At 36.8% G+C, this 20,518-nt stretch overlaps 1 protein-coding gene across 1 annotated transcript in view; it reads right to left on the bottom strand.

Annotated features, from left to right (window-relative positions):
- LOC141126682 (uncharacterized) overlaps positions 1–20,518 on the bottom strand; it is a 132,110-nt gene that overhangs the window by 76,582 nt on the left and 35,010 nt on the right. Inside the window, exon 2 of the mRNA XM_073612647.1 lies at positions 324–1,978. Coding sequence (XP_073468748.1) covers positions 324–1,668 — 1,345 coding nt within the window. The 5' untranslated portion in view covers positions 1,669–1,978. The remainder of the gene's footprint in view (positions 1–323; positions 1,979–20,518) is intronic.

Here is a 20,518-nt window from a genome sequence, read left to right as displayed (position 1 = left end):
CATAAAAGCTTTGTCTCATTCTGGCTTCTCTCCAGTGTGGACCCTCTGGTGTCTGATAAGACCTACTTTGTTTGTAAAAGCTTTATCACATTCAGTACACTCATAAGGCTTCTCTCCAGTGTGAGTCCTTTGATGTCTGATGAGATCTTTTTTCACTGTAAAAGCTTTGCCACATTCCGTACACTGATATGGATTCTCTCCCTTGTGAGCCTTCTGGTGTATAATAAAGCTTTCCTTATGTTTAAAAGCTTTATCACATTCTGTACATTGAAATTGCTTCACTCCAGAGTGAACTATCTGGTGTCTGATAAGGTTTTCCTTACGTGCAAAATCTTTACCACACTCAGAACATTGATAAGGCTTCTCTCCAGTGTGAACCATCTTGTGTCTGATAAACTCTGGCTGCATTGTAAAAGCTTTGTCACACTCAGAGCATTGATATGGCTTCTCTCCAGCGTGAATCCTCTGGTGTCTGATAAACACCTTCTTGCAGGGAAAAGCTTTGTCACATTCAGAACACTGATATGGCTTCTCTCCAGTGTGAATCCTCTCATGTATGACGAGCATTGATTTTACTTGAAAAGCTTTGTCGCATTCTGAACACTGAAATGGCTTCTCCCCAGTGTGAATCTTCTGGTGTGCGAAAAGCTTTGACTTGTGTGTAAAAGCTTTATCACATTCAGAACAATGATATGGCCTCTCTCCAGTGTGAAGTATCTGGTGAACGGTTAGCTCTGAGTTCAATGCAAAGGTCATGTTACATACAGAACACTGATGTGGCTTCTTTCCTGTGTGAACTTTCTGGTGTGTGAGAAGGCTTTCAGTATGTCTAAAAGTTTTACCACATACCGAACATTTATATGGCTTCTCTCCAATGTGAATCTTCTGGTGTCTGATAAGAGCTGCCTTCATTGTAAAAGCTTTGCCACATTCAGAACACTGATATGGCTTCTCTCCCGTGTGAATCTTCTGGTGTTGGATAACCTGATTCTTGGTTGCAAAAGCTTTCCCACATTCTGAACACCGATACCGCTTCTCTCCCGTGTGAATCCTCTGGTGTTTGATAAGGCTTTCCTTATGTGCAAAATCTTTATCACATTCAGAACACTGATACAGCTTCTCACCAGTGTGAATCTTCTGGTGTGAGAGAAGATTAGCCTTCACTTTGAAAGCTTTATCACATTCAGAACACTCATATGGCTTCTCTCCAGTGTGATTCATCTTATGTATGATAAGACCTGATTTTGTTATAAAAGCTTTGTCACATTCAGAACATTGATATGGTTTCTCTCCACTGTGAACCCAGTGGTGTGAGATAAGCTGTGCCTTCTGTAGAAAAGATTTGTCACATTTGGAACACTGAAATGGTTTCTCTCCTGTGTGAATCCTCTTGTGTACATTAAGGCCTTCCTTAAATTTAAAAGTTTTGTCACATTCAGAACACTGATAAGGCTTCTCTCCAGTGTGAACCCTCTGGTGTCTGATCAGATCTGCGTTCGATGTAAAAGCTTTGTCACATTCAGAACACTGAAATGGTTTCTCTCCAGTGTGAATCTTCTGGTGTACAAAAAGATTTGACTTATATAAAAAAGCTTTATCACATTCAGAACAATGATATGGCTTCTCTACAGTGTGAACCTGCTGGTGTCTGATACGTTTTGTCTTCATGTTAAAACCTTTTGTCAGATTCCAAACAATAGCTTTCGAAATGACTCCTCTTATGTATACATGGGCTGTAAAGCTATTATTACTTTCAGAACACCGAATTGCCTGATGTCCTCTGAACCTGGGCCGATGTTGAAGAGCATTTAAAACATTTATGACATTAAGAACACCAATATGGCTTGTGCCCTGTGGGAATCCTCCAGTGAACTGCAATAAGACTTTCAGTCCATTAAAACACCCATATGACTCGTTTCCTGTGGGACTTTGTTGTAACTATAATGACCAACATGACAAGATCGATTCCTCAGTCCACCTATACAGGAAAAAAAAAAGTCAGAATTCTATATAAAAAGGGAAGAATAAACTTTTTTTTTCAATTTTAACGTGCAACCACTTTTGTTGAAAACACAATCCCCTCTGGGTGATTAATGTTCATTGCCAGAAACTTGAAAAAACTTTGTTGTAAATTTCTACCTTTTCCCATTCTGAAGAAGCTGTTTATTTTATGTCGATGTGCAAAGTGAATCTGAATGAGTGTGAATCTTTCATTTATTGCTCAGCTGATGCACTTGCAGTGATCGAATATAGAAAGTTCCAGTGCAGGCATCCCTTTAGAAGTGATTAAAAGAAATAGGGGGAGAACCGAGTGATCAAACACTGCCGATGGCTCAGTTCTCAGAGCTCTGTGAGCACAGAGCTGGTGACTGTCAGTCACTGGCTCTCTCCTCTCCCCCCCCTCCCATGTTCACTGGAGCGCTGGGCTCAACTGCGGGAGAAACTGGCTTAGGCGATCAGCGGCTCACTGTAAGGCTGAGCTGGGTGCCGGTCCAGGCATGTGGGTGGATCCCAACCATATGGATCTGACCCTTTACGAGCCTGGACCAGCTGTGTAACCTCAGCCCACTGTCTGTTGAAAATTGGTCACAGGACCAACAAACTGCACTCCTGTGATCCACAGGAGAAGTACAGCCAAACAAGCTTTGGCTGTACGTCTCCTTTAGGCTTTTGAGAGTATCTCACCAAATATGAAATTTTGTTACAGAGGATGCCTTAAATTTAGCTTGTATGTTAGTCCAGAGTTGTGGGAAAAACAGTGAGCCAATCACACAAGCAGGAAATTACATTTCTCTCGGGGGAGTTTCGTACATCAACTGTGTACAAAACACCTCCGGACTACTGTATTGCATTAAATTGTAAGGCTGGGTTCACACTGCAGATGGATGTGGCTGACAATCAGGTTTCCAGTGCGTCCCTGTTCTCAGTTTCAGGAATGAATCGGGCCCAAATTTTTGCCTGAATTCGGACCTGAAACTGAGCCAAAAGACGCATAGGACTCCTGTGCAATGCGCTCTGCAGCCGCCACGGAGATGTGGGAACCGGCTCCTTAGAGAGACAATCACAAACTCCTGTCATGTGAACTGGATGCGGTGAAACGGTCATCTAATTTGTATCAGTGGGAACCCAGCCTAAAGAAAGTTACAACTCTGCACAGTGATAAAGGAAAGGTCATTTTTAATAATATTGGAGTTACAATATGGCTCGTGTAGCAATTGTACATTTTTTTTTATTTGCCTTTTTTTTCTTTGCCTTTAAACATATCTAATATATAGAAGGAACATCTATATTATTGTACATGTTTATATTTTGTTTCATGGGAGGACACTATATTATTCCCATTGACTGATAAAATTGTCAGTTTTATTATCTTATTCTTTGTTACCATTCAGAGCATTGTGCTGCATAGTGATGGGCAAAGGTGCTTGGTCTCAGATTTGTGGGTGCGATTGGCAAGTGCGTCAAAAAAAAAAAATCAAAATTTTGCAGACTTAGGCAGGCCATACAGGATGCGAATTTCAAATAATCCGTCAAGCGATAAAACGAAAGTGGTGCTCATGGACAGCATGCGAGTGTGCCATCGATTAGGTTGGAAAATCGTACTTCCAAACACTATGCCAGTAGAGGAAGTGATGCGTAGAGGAAGTGATGCCATGTTGTTTAACCTCTTGCCGCCCGCCCAATGTCATATGGGGCCGTCGGGCTTGAGCGGTGATATCTGAATGATGCCTGCAGCTACAGACATCATTCAGATATCTTCTTTTAGCGCCGGCGATTCCCTACACCATAAGAATGATCATAGCGGCTGTTCAGCCGATTAATCGTTCTTACAGGTGGCGGGAGGGGACACCCCCCCACCTCCCGCTGCCCTCCGGTGCTTCTACCGACTCACCGCTGTGATCGGTGAGCCAGACAAGGAATCCGCTGGTGCCATATGCTGACCATAGAGATTTCCAGTGAGCCAGATGGTCCCCGGAGTCTCTGTGTTCATTCAGAGGCCGGGCGCGATGTTACGACGTCACGCCCGGCCTCTGCATTTGAAAAAAATATATCTTTTTTCTTTTTTTGATTTCAGGCTTCCCAGACTAGAGGTGAGATTTGGGGACTTATTGACCCCAGATCTCACTGTAAAGAGGACCAGTCATGCCATATTCCTATTACAAGGGATGCTTACATTCCTTGTAATAGGAATAAAAGTGATCAAAAAAATGTAAAAAGAAAGCATCAAACTAGAAAATTTAAAGTAAAATTAACAAAAAAAAAAAAACATTTTAAAGTGTCCCTGTCCCGCATACGTAAGTCCCACCCACATATGTAAAGGGCCTTAAAACCACACATGTGAGGTATCACCACGAACTTTACAGTGAGAGCAATAATTCTAGCCCTAGACCTCCTCTGTAACTCAAAACACGTAACCTGTAAATAAAAAAAAAAACAACTTATAGCGTCACCTATGGAGATTTTCAAGTACCGAAGTTTGGCGCCATTCCACGAGCGTGTGCAATTTTGAAGCGTGACATGTTAGGTATCCATTTACTCAACATAACATCATCTTTCACATTATACAAAAAAATTGGACTAACTTTACTGTTTTTTTTTTTAATGCAAAAAAAAAATGCGTTTGAAAAATTGCTGTACAAATACTGTGCGAGATAAAAAGTTGCAACAATCACTATTTTATTCTCTAGGGCAGTGATGGCGAACCTTGCCACCCCAGATGTTTTGGAACTACATTTCCCATGATGCTCATGCACTCTGCAGTGTAGTTGAGCATCATGGGAAATGTAGTTCCAAAACATCTGGGGTGCCAAGGTTTACCATCACTGCTCTAGGGTGCTAAAAAATAAATATATAATGTTTGGGGGTTCTGTGTAATTTTCCAGCAAAAAAAAAGTTTTTTACATGTAGGAGAGAAGTGTCAGAATTGGCCTGGGTGGCAAGGGGTTAAACCTTTTAACCACACCTCTACTGGACACACCTCTACTGTACAAAATCAGGTCGTGCCATTTACGAAAAGAGCATTCTTTCCTCATAGTGCACGACCATTCGCTCAAAGAAAAATGTCTTACATAGTAGGTGAGGTTTAAAAAAGACACAAGTCCTTCAGTCCAACCTATGTGTGTGATTATGTATCAGTATTACATTGTATATCCCTGTATGTTGTGGTCGTTCAAGTGATTATCTAATAGTTTCTTGAAGCTATCAATGCTCCCCGCTGAGACCACCGCCTGTGGAAGGGAATTCCACATCCTTGCCGCTCTTACAGTAAAGAACCCTCTACGTAGTTTAAGGTTAAACCTTTTTTCTTCTACTTTTAATGAGTGGCCACGTGTCTTGGTAAACTCACTTTCACAAAAAAGTTTTATCCCTATTGTAGGGGTCACCAGTACGGTATTTGTGAATTGAAATCATATCCCCTCTCAAGCGTCTCTTCTCCAGAGAGAATAAGTTCAGTGCTTGCAACCGTTCCTCATAACTAATATCCTCCAGTCCCTTTATTAGCTTTGTTACCCTTCTTTGTACTCGCTCCATTTCCAGTACATCCTTCCTGAGGACTGGTGCCCAGAACTGGACAGCATACTCCAGGTGCGGCCGGACCAGAGTCTTGTAGAGTGGGAGAATTATCGTTTTAGCTCTGGAGTTAATCCCTTTTTAATGCATGACAATATTCTGTTTGTTTTGTTAGCAGCAGCTTGGCATTGCATACTATTGCTGAGCCTATCATCTACTAGGACCCCCAGGTCCTTTCCCATCCTAGATTCCCCCAGAGGTTCTCCCCCAGTGTATAGATTGCATTCATGTTTTTACCACCCAAATGCATTATTTTACATTTTTCTACATTAAACCTAATTTGCCATGTAGTTGTCCACTCCATTAATTTGTTTAGATCTTCTTGCAAGGTTTCCACATTCTGCTGAGAAGTTATTGCCCTGCTTAGCTGTGTTGCTATGTATTGTCTTGATAGCAATAATATAGAGTTTAGGTTTAGTAAGAGCATATGTAAATAACTGAGACAGGAAGTTCTTTGTAGGAAATGAGCGGGAGGGGTTTGGGGAGTTTTTGAAAGAAACGTGTTCCGAGTTCCGACAAGAGATGTGTTTGGAAGGACAGAGAGGAAGACATATGAGAAGACAGAGGGAGGGGGACACCTTAAATTCATCCAAATTAGGTTTAGGGGTATATAAGGGAGGTTCAGTTGACGGCCAAAAGTTGCCTAGCTTAGTTATTATACCCCTACCATCACAAGTACCCTTTGTTGGTTGACTCGACAATGTTTGGTCAACAATCAAACAAGTGGTTGTTCAATGGACCATATTGCATATATGAGAGAGAAGAGGAGGGGGGAAGAACCCCCAAAAAAGATGGTCCGCTCAAGAACGAACTAGTGTAAACCTAGATAACTTTATTCGTGTCACAATAGATACAAAACAACTATCCACAAACCATGTATTAAAAATAGGACAAGAGTCCTATTATGTACAGGTGGCCACCACCGACAATCCACATACATCTATCACACATGCACTCGCACCCATATGAATCATTTCAGAGAAGACCCGGGTCCTGATTCTCAGTTCTCTTTTGGTCTTGCCAACATAGAAATCGCAGTACCCTCTAATTATGGGCTCTGTATACCAATAGCAACTGCACGACAAGCTATTTTACTTTACTTTATTTTATTTTATTATTCTCCATAATGGTAATAGTAACAGAACATCAAAATCTGACTATACATAAGTCGATTAGATTGGAGAATCTTTATGAACCCACTACTACTAATGGTTTGTCTGTATTTGTAACACAGCTGTATGAATGAGTGTGACTGCACGAATTGGTGAATGCAAATTAAGGTTAGGCTTTGGTGTCTAGGTGCTGGCTATTATGGAAGGATATTGAATACTGACCATAATACTATTTAAGCATTCAGCTACTGGCACCACATTTGCTCTGAAGAAGCTTGGAAACAAGCGAAACGCGTAAGCGTCTAACCCATGCACAGGTGGGACATAGACCTCCACACATCGATGAAGAAACCCCTTTGATTGCATGGGAACATGCCGATTGACTCTCGGATATTAGGTTGAGTCTTGCGGTGGACACTGAGACTGAGCGCTCCTTCCAACCATCTGTTAGATCAAGCGCGGAACGCCTGAACGTCTGAACCCTGTGACTCACCGTACATCCCCTCGGGGAAGATCCGGAAACAACAGCTCATACCTGCAACAGACAAACACACCGCACGACCGCTTCCCCACACTACATCAGCGCGGCTATCATCAGCTTTCTCGGGCCCCACCATCCCTTCACTGAAGACGTCAAACGGTGAGCTAAGTAGTGCTCCAACATATAGGAGGTACTTTGTTTATGGCTATTCACCGGTTTACCTTCCCTGCATAAGATGTGAACTTGCCCTTTGTTTTGATTTGCCGCTGTCTAGCTGATAAAACCGGGACTTCCCAGCTCCCTATGTTGCTTGGACATATGCACCTTTAGTTGTTTATTGGAATTATATCTGGATGGAATCTCATCAATCACCAGCATTTGCACTTTATTGAGGAAAGACCGAAGGCCAAATATTCAATTATTATTTTTTAATCCTATTTAGGAACTCTATAGAATTTTGAATAGACCCGGGTCTTCTCTGAAATGATTCATATGGGTGCGAGTGCATGAGTGATAGATGTATGTGGATTGTCTGTTGTGGCCACCTGTACATAATAGGACTCTTGTCCTATTTTTAATACATGGTTTGTGGATAGTTGTTTTGTATCTATTGTGACACGAATAAAGTTATCTAGGTTTACACTAGTTTGTTCTTGAGCGGACCATCTTTTTTGGGGGTTCTTCCCCCTCCTCTTCTCTCTCAGAGAGGAAGACATGGCTGCCTGAAACTGGAGAGTTTTGGAGAACTTGAGTTGGATTGAGCAAGGAACCATGAAGGACATTACATCTTAAACCCCAAATTGAGTAACTGTTTAGTTTACTTAATGCATACATAATGTACATGCTTATATTTGTAGGCATATTTTTGTAAGCTATGAGTTGTGTTGTATTGTGCATCCTACAGTTTTATGTGCAGCTTTTCTGTTTAGCAAAGCATTGATACACTACAGAAGTCTAAAGCTTCCTCGGTTTTACCGCAAGAACTTAATAGATAGACGAAAGCATTACATTAGCTTGGTATCGTCCGCAAATACAGAGAACTGTTTACCCCATCCTCAAGGTCGTTTATGAACAAATTAAATAGGTTTGGTCCCAGCACAGAACCCTGGGGGACCCCACTACCCACCCCGGACCATTCAGAGTATTCCCCATTTATCACCACCCTCTGAACTCACCCTTGTAGCCAGTTTTCAATCCATGTACTCACCATATGGTCCATGCCAACGGACCTTACTTTGTACAGTAAACATTTATGGGAAACTGTGTCAAATGCTTTCGCAAAATCCAGATACACCACATCTATAGGCCTTCCTTTATCTAGATGGCAACTCACCTCCTCATAGAAGGTTAATAGATTGGTTCTTGCCAAACCATTCTTCATGAATCCATGCTGATTACTGCTAATGATACTGTTCTCATTACTAAAATCTTGTATATAGTCCCTTATCAACCCCTCCAAGAGCTTACATACTATTGATGTTAGGCTAACTGGTCTGTAATTCCCAGGGATGTATTTTGGGCACTTTTTAAACATTGCTGCTGCATTGGCTTTTTTCCAATCAGCTGGTACCATTCCAGTCAGTAGACTGTCAGTAAAAATTAGGAACAATGGTCTGGCAATTACTTGACTGAGTTCCCTAAGTACCCTCGGATGCAAGCCACCTGGTCCTGGTGATTTATTAATGTTAAGTTTTTCAAGTCTAATTTTAATTCTGTCCTCTGTTAACCATGGAGGTACTTCCTGTGATGTGTCATGAGGATAAACAGAGGTACAATAGAAAGCAAAAAATGGCAGCCCTTGTAATTGGAAAAATAGCCTTGGTGGAGGAGAAGAAAAAAAATGAAGAAAAAGAAGGAAGAGCAGAGCGTGGACAAAAGACTGGCTCCTTCAACAAGAGAAATTCTCACATGTAAACCTGCTGACAAACCTGAGGATTACTGAAATTATTTGCGGATAACACAAGAGTTATTTGAGATGCCGTTATCTCATGTGCGGCCACATATCTCCAAATAAGACTCCTGTATGAGAAAGGCTATTAGCCCAGGAGAGAGGCTCATGGCAACCCTTTGTTTCTTGGCAACAGACAGGGCTTTTGAAGAACCTGAAATTTACAACAGGAATTTCTACCCAATCATTAGGTTGGATTATACCGGACATGTGTGAGGCCATAGTAAAGGTGCTCCAACCACAGTATTTAAAGATAAGAAAACATGGGGAACTGTCTGATTTATTTTACATGAATACATATGAAATGGAGTTGGAATATCTACAATTCAGCAATGTGTCTAAAATTGGCAATAATGCTATTAATTACCAATGGCCATTTCAAATGTAACATAAGGTGCACAACAAATACAGTTAACACCATAAAGAAAAAATATTCACAGATTAGTGAATTGTGAGTCATGAAACCAATAACTTTGATGTGGTTCTTGGTGCATTGCCCAGCTTGTGCTTGGCACATATTACTCATCTGCCAGTTCAGGACAGATGGTACAATGTGGGTGAGATGTACATCCCTGATACCCCATAAGATCTGTGTTTGTGTAAGATGTCCCTTAAAGCAGTTGTATTGTCTGCTTGGTCATTTTTACCTACAGGTAAGCCTATAAAATTTTACATAGTTACATAGTAGGTAAGGCTGAAAAAAGACAATAGTCCATTCAGTTTAACCTGTGTAGGTGTCTATAATTATTTCCCATATCCATGTATGTTGTGTTTTTTAAGATGTACATCCAAGAGTCTTTTAAAAAATATCAATACTCCCCACAGCCACCACCAATTGTGGGAGAGAGCTCCACATCCTTATTGTCCTGACAGTGAAGAACCCCCTGCACAGTCTAAGGTTAAACCGCTTCTCCTCCAGTCTCAACGTGTGGCCCCGTGTCCTCTTACAGTCTCTGGGACTGAATATTTTTTTTCCTATGCTGGGATCCCCATTGAGGTATTTGTAGAGCTCTATCATGTCCCCCCTTAAGCGTTGCTTCTCCTGCGAGAATAAATTTTAGTGTTTGCAGCCGGCCTTCGCAATTGAGGTCCTCCAGTCCTCCTATTAGTTTTGTTGCCCTTCTTTGGACTTTCTCCAACTCCAGCACATCCCTTCAGAGGACCGGTGACCAGAAATGGACAGAATACTTAGATGTGGCCTAACCAGGGTTTAATAAAGTGGCAGAATTATGGTTTTATCCCTCGAGTAAATCACATTTTTTTTAATGCATGCTAATATGGTTTACCTGTAGGTAAAATGAATATCTCCTAAACCTGTACTTCCATGCAGCCACTGACATCAGCGGCGCATGTGCAGTGAAGGTCTGGTGTATCGCGCCGAACGAACGGCTCCTGCGCGCAGGCACAGGAGTGATGTCATCACGGGTCTGGCCACTCACAGCGCCGGAGCTGCAAACCCCGAATAAACGCTGAGGGAACATGTCAGCTGCCTCAGCGGTGACTGGGGGGCCCTGTGGGAGCTTCGTTCTAAGGTAATTATTTCATAATGAGCTAGTATGCAGGGAATACTAGCTCATTATGCCTTTGCCTTACAGTTTGTTTGTTTTTTTGTGAGCATACAACCGCTTAAAGTACAATGGCAATCATTTTACAAAGTACAGATTCAAATAAGAAATAAGCAAAAATTGCGCTATACAAATCAAATTAAAGTCCATGTGTGTACCAAAACAAATTATACATTAGAAAGGTAGTCCATATTAATGTGACAAAGTGAATAGTTCCATATCCGTGTCCATCACCATATATCCCAGTGAATCCACCACCAGCTATTGAAAGGCTTACCAGCTCCAGTGGACCCCTTGTCACAGGGGGTTCAATGAACACCTGTGGCTTAAACATAGCCAGGGCTTTTCTCCACACTTTAGGATCACTCTGCACTCCGGATGGTATCAATGGAAATGTAGAGGGTTGCCACGAACAATAAACCAAAATGGCTCCACATAGTGTAAAATATCCTTTAGGTTTATTAGGGATCTCACTCACAGCAATTCACAATGAGCTGACATCTAAAATAGCCTTACGTTTAGTGTTTCGGCCAGCACACATCTAAACAAACCGGGACATGAGAAAAGAGATGGGGACATCAGCAAGTCGCTCCGCCCTATGCATTTTATCACAACTGACGTCGTCCTGGGGCACGAGATTCAAATAAGTCTTGCTGTTGCATTGATATCATATGTAACTTGTGTGCAACAAGATAACCCACAGCATCACATTCATCATCCATTTGTTTCATAATAAACAATGTATCTTTCAGCAAAGTAGCAGTATCATAATCCAAATTCTTTTTGTTTCCTCTCAGACCTATATATTTTTTGCATGTGATAGGAAGCAGAAAAAAGGTGCATGGAGAGGTGGAAATAGAACATCAGGATTTACAGCAGACAAGTGCTCAGTCTGGCATGGCAATAGACACGACAGTGATCATACTGACAACGCCTGATGAAAGTGATGAGAGCAGCCATGTGACCACTTCAGGTAAATTAACTATATTTTTCTAAGCTTTTTTTTTTATTCTATAATTTGGGTTTTCTTCTAGGTGTTCGATCATCTGCTTCATGCCGCTCAACCTTTTGAGAGCGCATCAGCACACCACATTATCGCAGATTTAATATTAAATGCTTACACTGAGAAAGTTTGCAATACCCTAAATTCTGTTCCAGGCAGAATTTCAGATATCATTGACCGGTTAGCGAAGGTTTGAATTGTTAAGATGTTTATATTATTTTTCTCTTTGAATACCCTGGTTCGTTTTTGCACATTACCTGCATCTTTTAGAATACATACCTACAGTGTTCTTGTCCATCTGTACAACCTAGCTCAGTGGATCCCTACGGAACAAATGAACACTTTTCAAGATTGCACAGCAGTTGTAGACATGCAATGTTTTGAGTATATGTACAGTTTCTGGATAGGTGTTCTGGTATATGTACAGGTCTGGATAGGTGTGTTTGTTTTTTTAATTTCCATTTATTATTTTCATTTTTCCAATTTTATTATTTTTCATTTTTATTTTCATTTTTTCCATTTATTTTTCTATTTTTTATTTCATTTTATTTTATTTTTATTTTATCATTTTGTTTTTATTTTATTTTTTTATTATTTATTTTTCATTTATTTTTATTTTTTATTTTTATTCCTATTTTTATTTTTACTTTTTTTTTTTTTCATTTTTATTTTCATTTTGTCATTCATTCATTTGTATCCTTTTATTTATTAAATTTGTTGGAGTGTTTATGTTTTTATCTGTTCCCATGACACCAGAATTGATGTCAAGTTATGTTAAGGTTTATTGTGCTCTATCCATATGAGCGACATGTTTTCCCAACCAACAAAATGGCCGCTGTTGCCTATTTGATTGGTGGGAGTAAGGGGAGTGTACTCTCTCTATTGATATTTAAGGCAATCAGCCCCAATCGGAAATCAGGTCCTTTGATGGCGCCCTGACGTCACTTCCGGTCTCGTGGGAAGAATGCCATTAACAGTGTTTGCTGCATTCTCTTACCAATTCCATGCCCGTTTTTAACTTATGTTTGTAAGTATGTCCTTTATGCGCAATAAATATCCTCTCTTAGCATACTTCACTATTGGTCCCTTTTATTCCTTTTGGGTACCTGTTTTTCATGGCTGAGAACTAACGTTGAAGGATAGTTTATCATCTAATCTCATCAGTGAACCTGCCATCCTGTGACATCCTTTGGATATTGCTATAAGTCTGTATTGACCCCCAGACTGAAAAGCTGGGTGTCGTTGTGATCTGGTGAGTGAGGACACATGTGGGGGTGTCTTGGTACGCCTGAAAATTTTTCTGCAACATTTTCTTTGCACTTTTTGCACACCAGATGTGAAGCATTCCCTGCAACTTTGCACACCAGATGTGAAGCACCTTTATAGTTTTATATGGATTTTATGTTTTTGTTTTCACTTATCATGGGTCTATGTTTGTGAGCGCTGTATTTATGTATTGTCACTTGTGTCTATATGTACAGTTTAGCACAATGAATACCTATTGTGCATATGGATGCTTGTTAAGGTCCAGTTAAGGCTCTCTGGGGCAAATCTCTGCCATTGTACGTCGGACACTTTAAGACCTCTAGGGGGGTGGGTGCAATGCCGGAGCCGATGTGCATGGCCGGCAACCGCAATGTCCACAGGCCACCCGTGATCGCTCCTCAGAGAGACAGAACAGGGGATCCCCGTTCTGTCAGGGGAACCTAGTGAATAGGAACAGCGATCTCTCTCCTCCTCCAGTCACTACACTCCCCCCCAGTTAGAACACACATGAGGGAACACCTAACCCCTTAATCGCCCCCTAGTGTTAACCCCTTCCTGCCAGTGACATTTATACAGTAATCAGTGGCTATTTTTAGCACTGATCGTTGTATAAATGTTAATGGTCCCAAAAAAGTAAGTAAAGTAATCATATGTCATGGTGAAAAAAAGATTAACATTTTTCTGATTCATAAGACTCAGACAATTCTTTAGTTTAGTTTCTGGACCATCCCAAATGATAAGAACATCATCTATATACTAGACATGTGCATTTCGTTTAGTTCCGAATCGAAATTCGGACGAAATTTTCATTATTCGGACATTCGGATGCATCCGAAATACCGAATTACAATACTAACGAATTTAAACGAATCCGAAATGTTTCGAATCGAAAACCCACGGCCGAAATTCGAATCGAATTCGAATCGAATTCGAAACCAAATTCGAAATATATTCGATTCGAAAACAAATTCGAAATCTATTCGACTCGAATTCGAAAACAAATTTGAATCGAATTAGAAAAAATATAAATTGATTTCTAAAAAAAAATACAATAAAATAGAATATAAAATAATAAAACAATAGAATAAACATAAAAGAATCGCAAAGAATAGAACAGAATTTAATAGAATTTAATAAAATACAACAGAATATGACCATCTTCTGAAATTCGAATTTCAAATAGTATAAATTCGAAAATAGACTGGAAAATAACAATTTATATATATATATATATATATATATATATATATATATATATATATATATATATATATATATATATATATATATATATATATAAATTGTTATTTTCCAGTCTATTTTCGAATTTACACATTTACACATTATATTTTACTCAATTCTGTTCTATTGTTTTTCTAGTCTATTTCCTATTTCTAGTCTAATCTTTTCTATTCGAATTCGAATTCATTCTATATGAAATTCGAATTTCGGAAAATGGTTATATATATAAATATATATTTATATATAAATATAAATATATATATATATATATATATATATATATATATATATATATATATATATATATATATATATATATATATATATATATAAAACCATTTTCCGAAATTCGAATTTCATATAGAATGAATTCGAATTCGAATAGAAAAGATTAAAAGATTAGACTAGAAATAGGAAATAGACTAGAAAAACAATAGAACAGAATTGAGTAAAATATAATGTGTATATATATTATATTTTATTCTATTCTGTTCTATTTTGAATTTGAATTTGAATTCATTCTAAATGAATTTCGAATTTCAATAGATGGTTATATATAAATAAATATCTTATATATATATATATATATATATATATATATATATATATATATATATATATATATATATATATATATATATATAAAACCATTTTCCAATGAAATTGAATTTAAATAGAATAGAAAATAATATCATAAAAAAACAATAGATCAGATCAGAAAAAAAAAAAAAAAAAAAATTATATATATATATATATATATATATATATATATATATATATATATATATATATATATATATATATATATATATATATCCATTTTCTGAAATTCGAATTTCATATAGAATGAAATCGAATTTGAATATAAAAGATTAGAATAGATTAGAAAATAATAGAAAAGAATATCATAGAAAAACAATAGAACAGATCAGGAAAAAAAAAATTATATACATCTTTTGAAATTCGAAATTCATATAAAATGAATTCAAATTTGAATAGAAAAGTTTATTCTATTCTGTTCTATTGTTTTTCTAGTCTATTTTCTTTTCTATTCGAATTTGAATTCATTCTATATGAATGTCTAATTTCAAAAGATGGTTATATATATATATAAATATTTATATATATATATATATATATATATATATATATATATATATATATATATATATATATATATATAACCATTTTCCGAAATTCGAATTTCATATAGAATGAATTCGAATTGAAAAGATTAGACTAGAAAGAAATAGAAAATAGACTAGAAAAACAATAGAACACAATTGAGTAAAATATTGTTTTTCTAGTCTATTTTCTTTTCTATTCGAATTCGAATTCATTCTATATGAAATTCGAATTTCGGAAAATGGTTATATATATATATATATATATATATATATATATATATATATATATATATATATATAACCATTTTCCGAAATTCGAATTTCATATAGAATGAATTCGAATTCGAATAGAAAAGAAAATAGACTAGAAAAACAATAGAACAGAATAGAATAAAATATAATATATATATTAGATTATTTTCTGTTCTATTGTATTCCTATTCTAATCTTTTCTATTCGAATTTGAATTCATTCTATATGAATTTCGAATTTCAAAAGATGGTTATATATATAAATACTTTTTCTGCAGCAAAAAATTTCATTTTCCGAACTGATTTTGGGGCCCCGTATCTCAGGGCCACTTAGTGCTAGGAACCCCAAATTTGGTGTGCAAACCCAGTGGAACTGGTACCATAACATATCCAAAGCTGGGGTTCCTAGCACTAAGTGGCCCCGAGATACAGGGCCCAAAATCGGTTCAGAAAATGTCATTCTCTGCTGCAGAAAAGTGCTTGACATTTTCTGAACCGAGTTTGGGGCCCCATAGCTCAGGGCTACTTGGAACTAAGAACCTCAAATTTGGTGTGCTAACCCAGTGGAACTGGTACCATAACATATCCAAAGCTGGGGTTCCTAACACTAAGTGGCCCCGAGATACAGGGCCCAAAATCGGTTCAGAAAATGTCATTCTCTGCTGCAGAAAAGTGCTTGACATTTTCTGAACCAAGTTTGGGGCCCCATAGCTCAGGGCTACTTAGAGCTAAGAACCTCAAATTTGGTGTGCTAACCCAGTGGAACTGGCACCATAACATATCCAAAGCTGGGGTTCCTAGCACTAAGTGGCCCCGAGATACGGGGCCCCAAACCAGTTCAGAAAATGTCATTCTCTGCTGCAGAAAAGTGCTTGACATTTTATGAACTGATTTTTTGGGCCCTGTATCTCGGGGCCACTTGGTGCTAGACACCTCAGCTTTGGAAATTTTATGGTGCTAGTTCCACTGGGTTTGCACACTAAATTTGGGGTTCTTAGCATTAAGTGGCCCCAAGATATGGGGCCCCAAATTCGGTCAACTGTGTCCATCTGCAGCAATGTCATTTTGGGACCCTTTGGGTTCAGAGACCCCAAATTTTGGCTGCAGCTAGGGGGCATCTAGGAACCCTTAACTACCTAGTTTGAAGTTCAGGGGACCTATGGCTGCAAATGGGCACAGTGATGCTGCAAATGGGCATTGTTGACCCTCTTTTCCACCTACAGTAGCTGTGCATTTCTCACCCTCGTCTTATACTCGGGTCAATAAGTTTTTCCCATTTTTTTGTGGTAAATTAGGGCCTCGACTTATACTCGGAACGACTTATACTCGAGTATATACGGTATATATATATATATATATATATATATATATATATATAACCATTTTCCGAAATTCAAATTTCATATAGAATGAATTCAAATTCGAATAGAAAAGATTAGACTAGAAATAGAAAATAGACTAGGAAAACAATAGAACAGAATTGAGTAAAATATAATGTGTATATATATTATATTTTATTCTATTGTGTTCTATTTTTTTTTCTATTCTAATCTTTTCTATTCGAATTTGAATTCATTCTATATGAATTTCGAATTCCAATTGATGGTTATATATCAATAAATATCTAATATAAATAAATAAATATATATATATATATATATATATATATATATATATATATATATATATATATATATATATATATATATATAACTATTTTCTGAAATTCGAATTTCATATAGAATGAATTCGAATTCAAATAGAAAAGAAAATAGACTAGAAAAACAATAGAACAGAATAGAATAAAATATAATATATATATATTAGATTATTTTCTGTTCTTTTGTTTTTCTATTCTAATCTTCTCTATTCGAATTTGAATTCATTCTATATGAATTTCGAATTTCAAAATATGGTTTTATATATATATATATATATATATATATATATATATATATATATATATATATATAAATAACCATTTTCCGAAATTCGAATTTCATATAGAATGAATTCGAATTCGAATAGAAAAGATTAGACTAGAAATAGAAAATAGACTAGAAAAACAATAGAACAGAATTGAGTAAAATATAATATGTATATATATTATATTTTATTCTAATCTATTTTTTTTCTATTCTAATCTTAACTATTCAAATTTGAACTCATTCTATATGAATTTCAAACCATCCAATAGATGGTTATATATCAATAAATAACTATATATATATATATATATATATATATATATATATATATATACCGTATATACTCGAGTATAAGTCGTTCCGAGTATAAGTCGAGGCCCTAATTTACCACAAAAAAATGGGAAAAACTTATTGACCCGAGTATAAGACGAGGGTGAGAAATGCACAGCTACTGTAGGTGGAAAAGAGGGTCAACAATTCCCATTTGCAGCATCACTGTGCCCATTTGCAGCCATAGGTCTCCTGAACTTCAAACTCGTTAGTTAAGGGTTCCTAGATGCCCCCTAGCTGCAGCCAAAATTTGGGATCTCTGAACCCAAAGGGTCCCAAAATGACATTGCTGCAGATGGACACAGTTGACCGAATTTGGGGCCCCATATCTTGGGGCTACTTAGTGCTAAGAACCCCAAATTTGGTGTGCAAACCCAGCGGAACTAGCACCATAAAATTTCCAAAGCTGAGGTTTCTAGCACCAAGTGGCCCCGAGATACAGGGCCCCAAAAATCAGTTCAGAAAATGTCAAGCACTTTTCTGCAGCAGAGAATGACATTTTCCGAACCGGTTTGGGGCCCCGTATCTCGGGGCCACTTAGTGCTAGGAACCCCAGCCTTGGATATATTATGGTACCAGTTCCACTGGGTTAGCACACCAAATTTGGGGTTCCTAGCACCAAGTGGCCCTGAGATACAGGGCCCCAAATTCAGTTTGGAAAATGTCAAGCACTTTTCTGCAGCAGAGAATGACATTTTCTGAACCGATTTTGGGCCCTGTATCTCGGGGCCACTTAGTGCTAGGAACCCCAGCTTTGGATATGTTATGGTACCAGTTCCACTGGGTTTGCACACCAAATTTGGGGTTCCTAGCACTAAGTGGCCCTGAGATACGGGGCCCCAAAATCAGTTCGGAAAATGAAATTTTTTGCTGCAGAAAAAGTATTTATATATATAACCATCTTTTGAAATTCGAAATTCATATAGAATGAATTCAAATTCGAATAGAAAAGATTAGACTAGGAATACAATAGAACAGAAAATAATCTAATATATATATTATATTTTATTCTATTCTGTTCTATTGTTTTTCTAGTCTATTTTCTTTTCTATTCGAATTCGAATTCATTCTATATGAAATTCGAATTTCGGAAAATGGTTATATAAGGCATCAATCAGAAGGCAACTGGACGACGTCAGGTTTGACGAAACGGCGTAGGGAGAGCGGCGTGCTGACGCCACCAACACGCAGTCCCGGAAGTTACGGGCGTTTGTTTTTAGAGAGCCGGCCGGCTTGCCTTCTGATTGATGCCTTATCTTATCTGGATTGATGTAAGTGCATTACTTTTTTATACAATAAAAGTTTTAGACGATATACACTATGGAAGCTTTTCTTTTTCTCATATGACTGGCCCATGGATATGCTGATGAGACTCACGTAAAGAAACCACGGAGATTTTATCTGATGTTCCATCCCAAGACTGTAGCTGGGTCATAAGCTAAAAAGCGTCTGTGATCTCCTTACCAGAGATCAAGGGAGCTGGTAAGAGGCAGTTGACTTAGAGGTGGAGGACTGTCCTATCTTCTACACTTGTTTCTGCGGTGGTTAAGAGTGTGCTGTCACCCTGTTAAGAAATGTGGACAGATGCCTTTGTGAACTCTGCATGGACCGTTAACTGATACCTGTGTATATGCTACGGATGGACTCTAAACTCTATGTGTGCATACACTGAGTTTTGTTTGTTGTTTTTTTAGCGCAGTTTCCTTTTTGTTACGATCTTGTTTTATGTGGGTATCCCATATTTTTTAACTGCAGCTTAATGATATGTACAGTTAGCAGATCATATTTTGCATGTCATATAACTCTCATTGACAGCGCTGTATTTTCTATACATTTTGCTATTTATATATATAACCATCTTTTGAAATTCGAAATTCATATAGAATGAATTCAAATTCGAATAGAAAAGATTAGAATAGGAATACAATTCCATGGTTATATATATATATATATATATATATATATATATATATATATATATATATATATATATATATATATATATATATATATATATATATATATATATATATATATATATATATATATATATATATATATAACCATTTTCCGAAACTCGAATTTCATATAGAATGAATTCGAATTCGAATAGAAAAGAAAATAGACTAGAAAAACAATATTTTACTCAATTGTGTTCTATTGTTTTTCTAGTCTATTTTCTATTTCTAGTCTAATCTTTTCAATTCGAATTCGAATTCATTCTATATGAAATTCGAATTTCGGAAAACGGTTTTATATATATATATATATATATATAATATATATATTAGATTATTTTCTGTTCTATTGTTTTTCTATTCTAATCTTTTCTATTCAAATTTGAATTCATTTTATATGAATTTCGAATTTCAAAAGATGTATATAATTTTTTTTTTCCTGATCTGTTCTATTGTTTTTCTATGATATATATATATATATATTATATATATATATATATATATATATATATATATATAAAAAAATTCCGAAATTCGAATTTCATATAGAATGAAATTGAATTGCAATAGAATAGAAAATAATATCTTAGAAAAACAATAGATCAGATCAGAAAATATATATATATAATATATATATATATATATATATATATATATATATATATATATATATATATATATATATATATTATTCTATTCTGTTCTATTGTTATTCTATTCTATTCTTTACTATTCT

Source organism: Aquarana catesbeiana, linkage group LG02, assembly GCF_042186555.1.
Source record: "Aquarana catesbeiana isolate 2022-GZ linkage group LG02, ASM4218655v1, whole genome shotgun sequence".
NCBI classification, from domain to species: Eukaryota; Metazoa; Chordata; class Amphibia; order Anura; family Ranidae; genus Aquarana; species Aquarana catesbeiana.
Note: the sequence above shows the minus strand (reverse complement) of the source record. Positions and strands in the feature narration are given on the sequence as shown.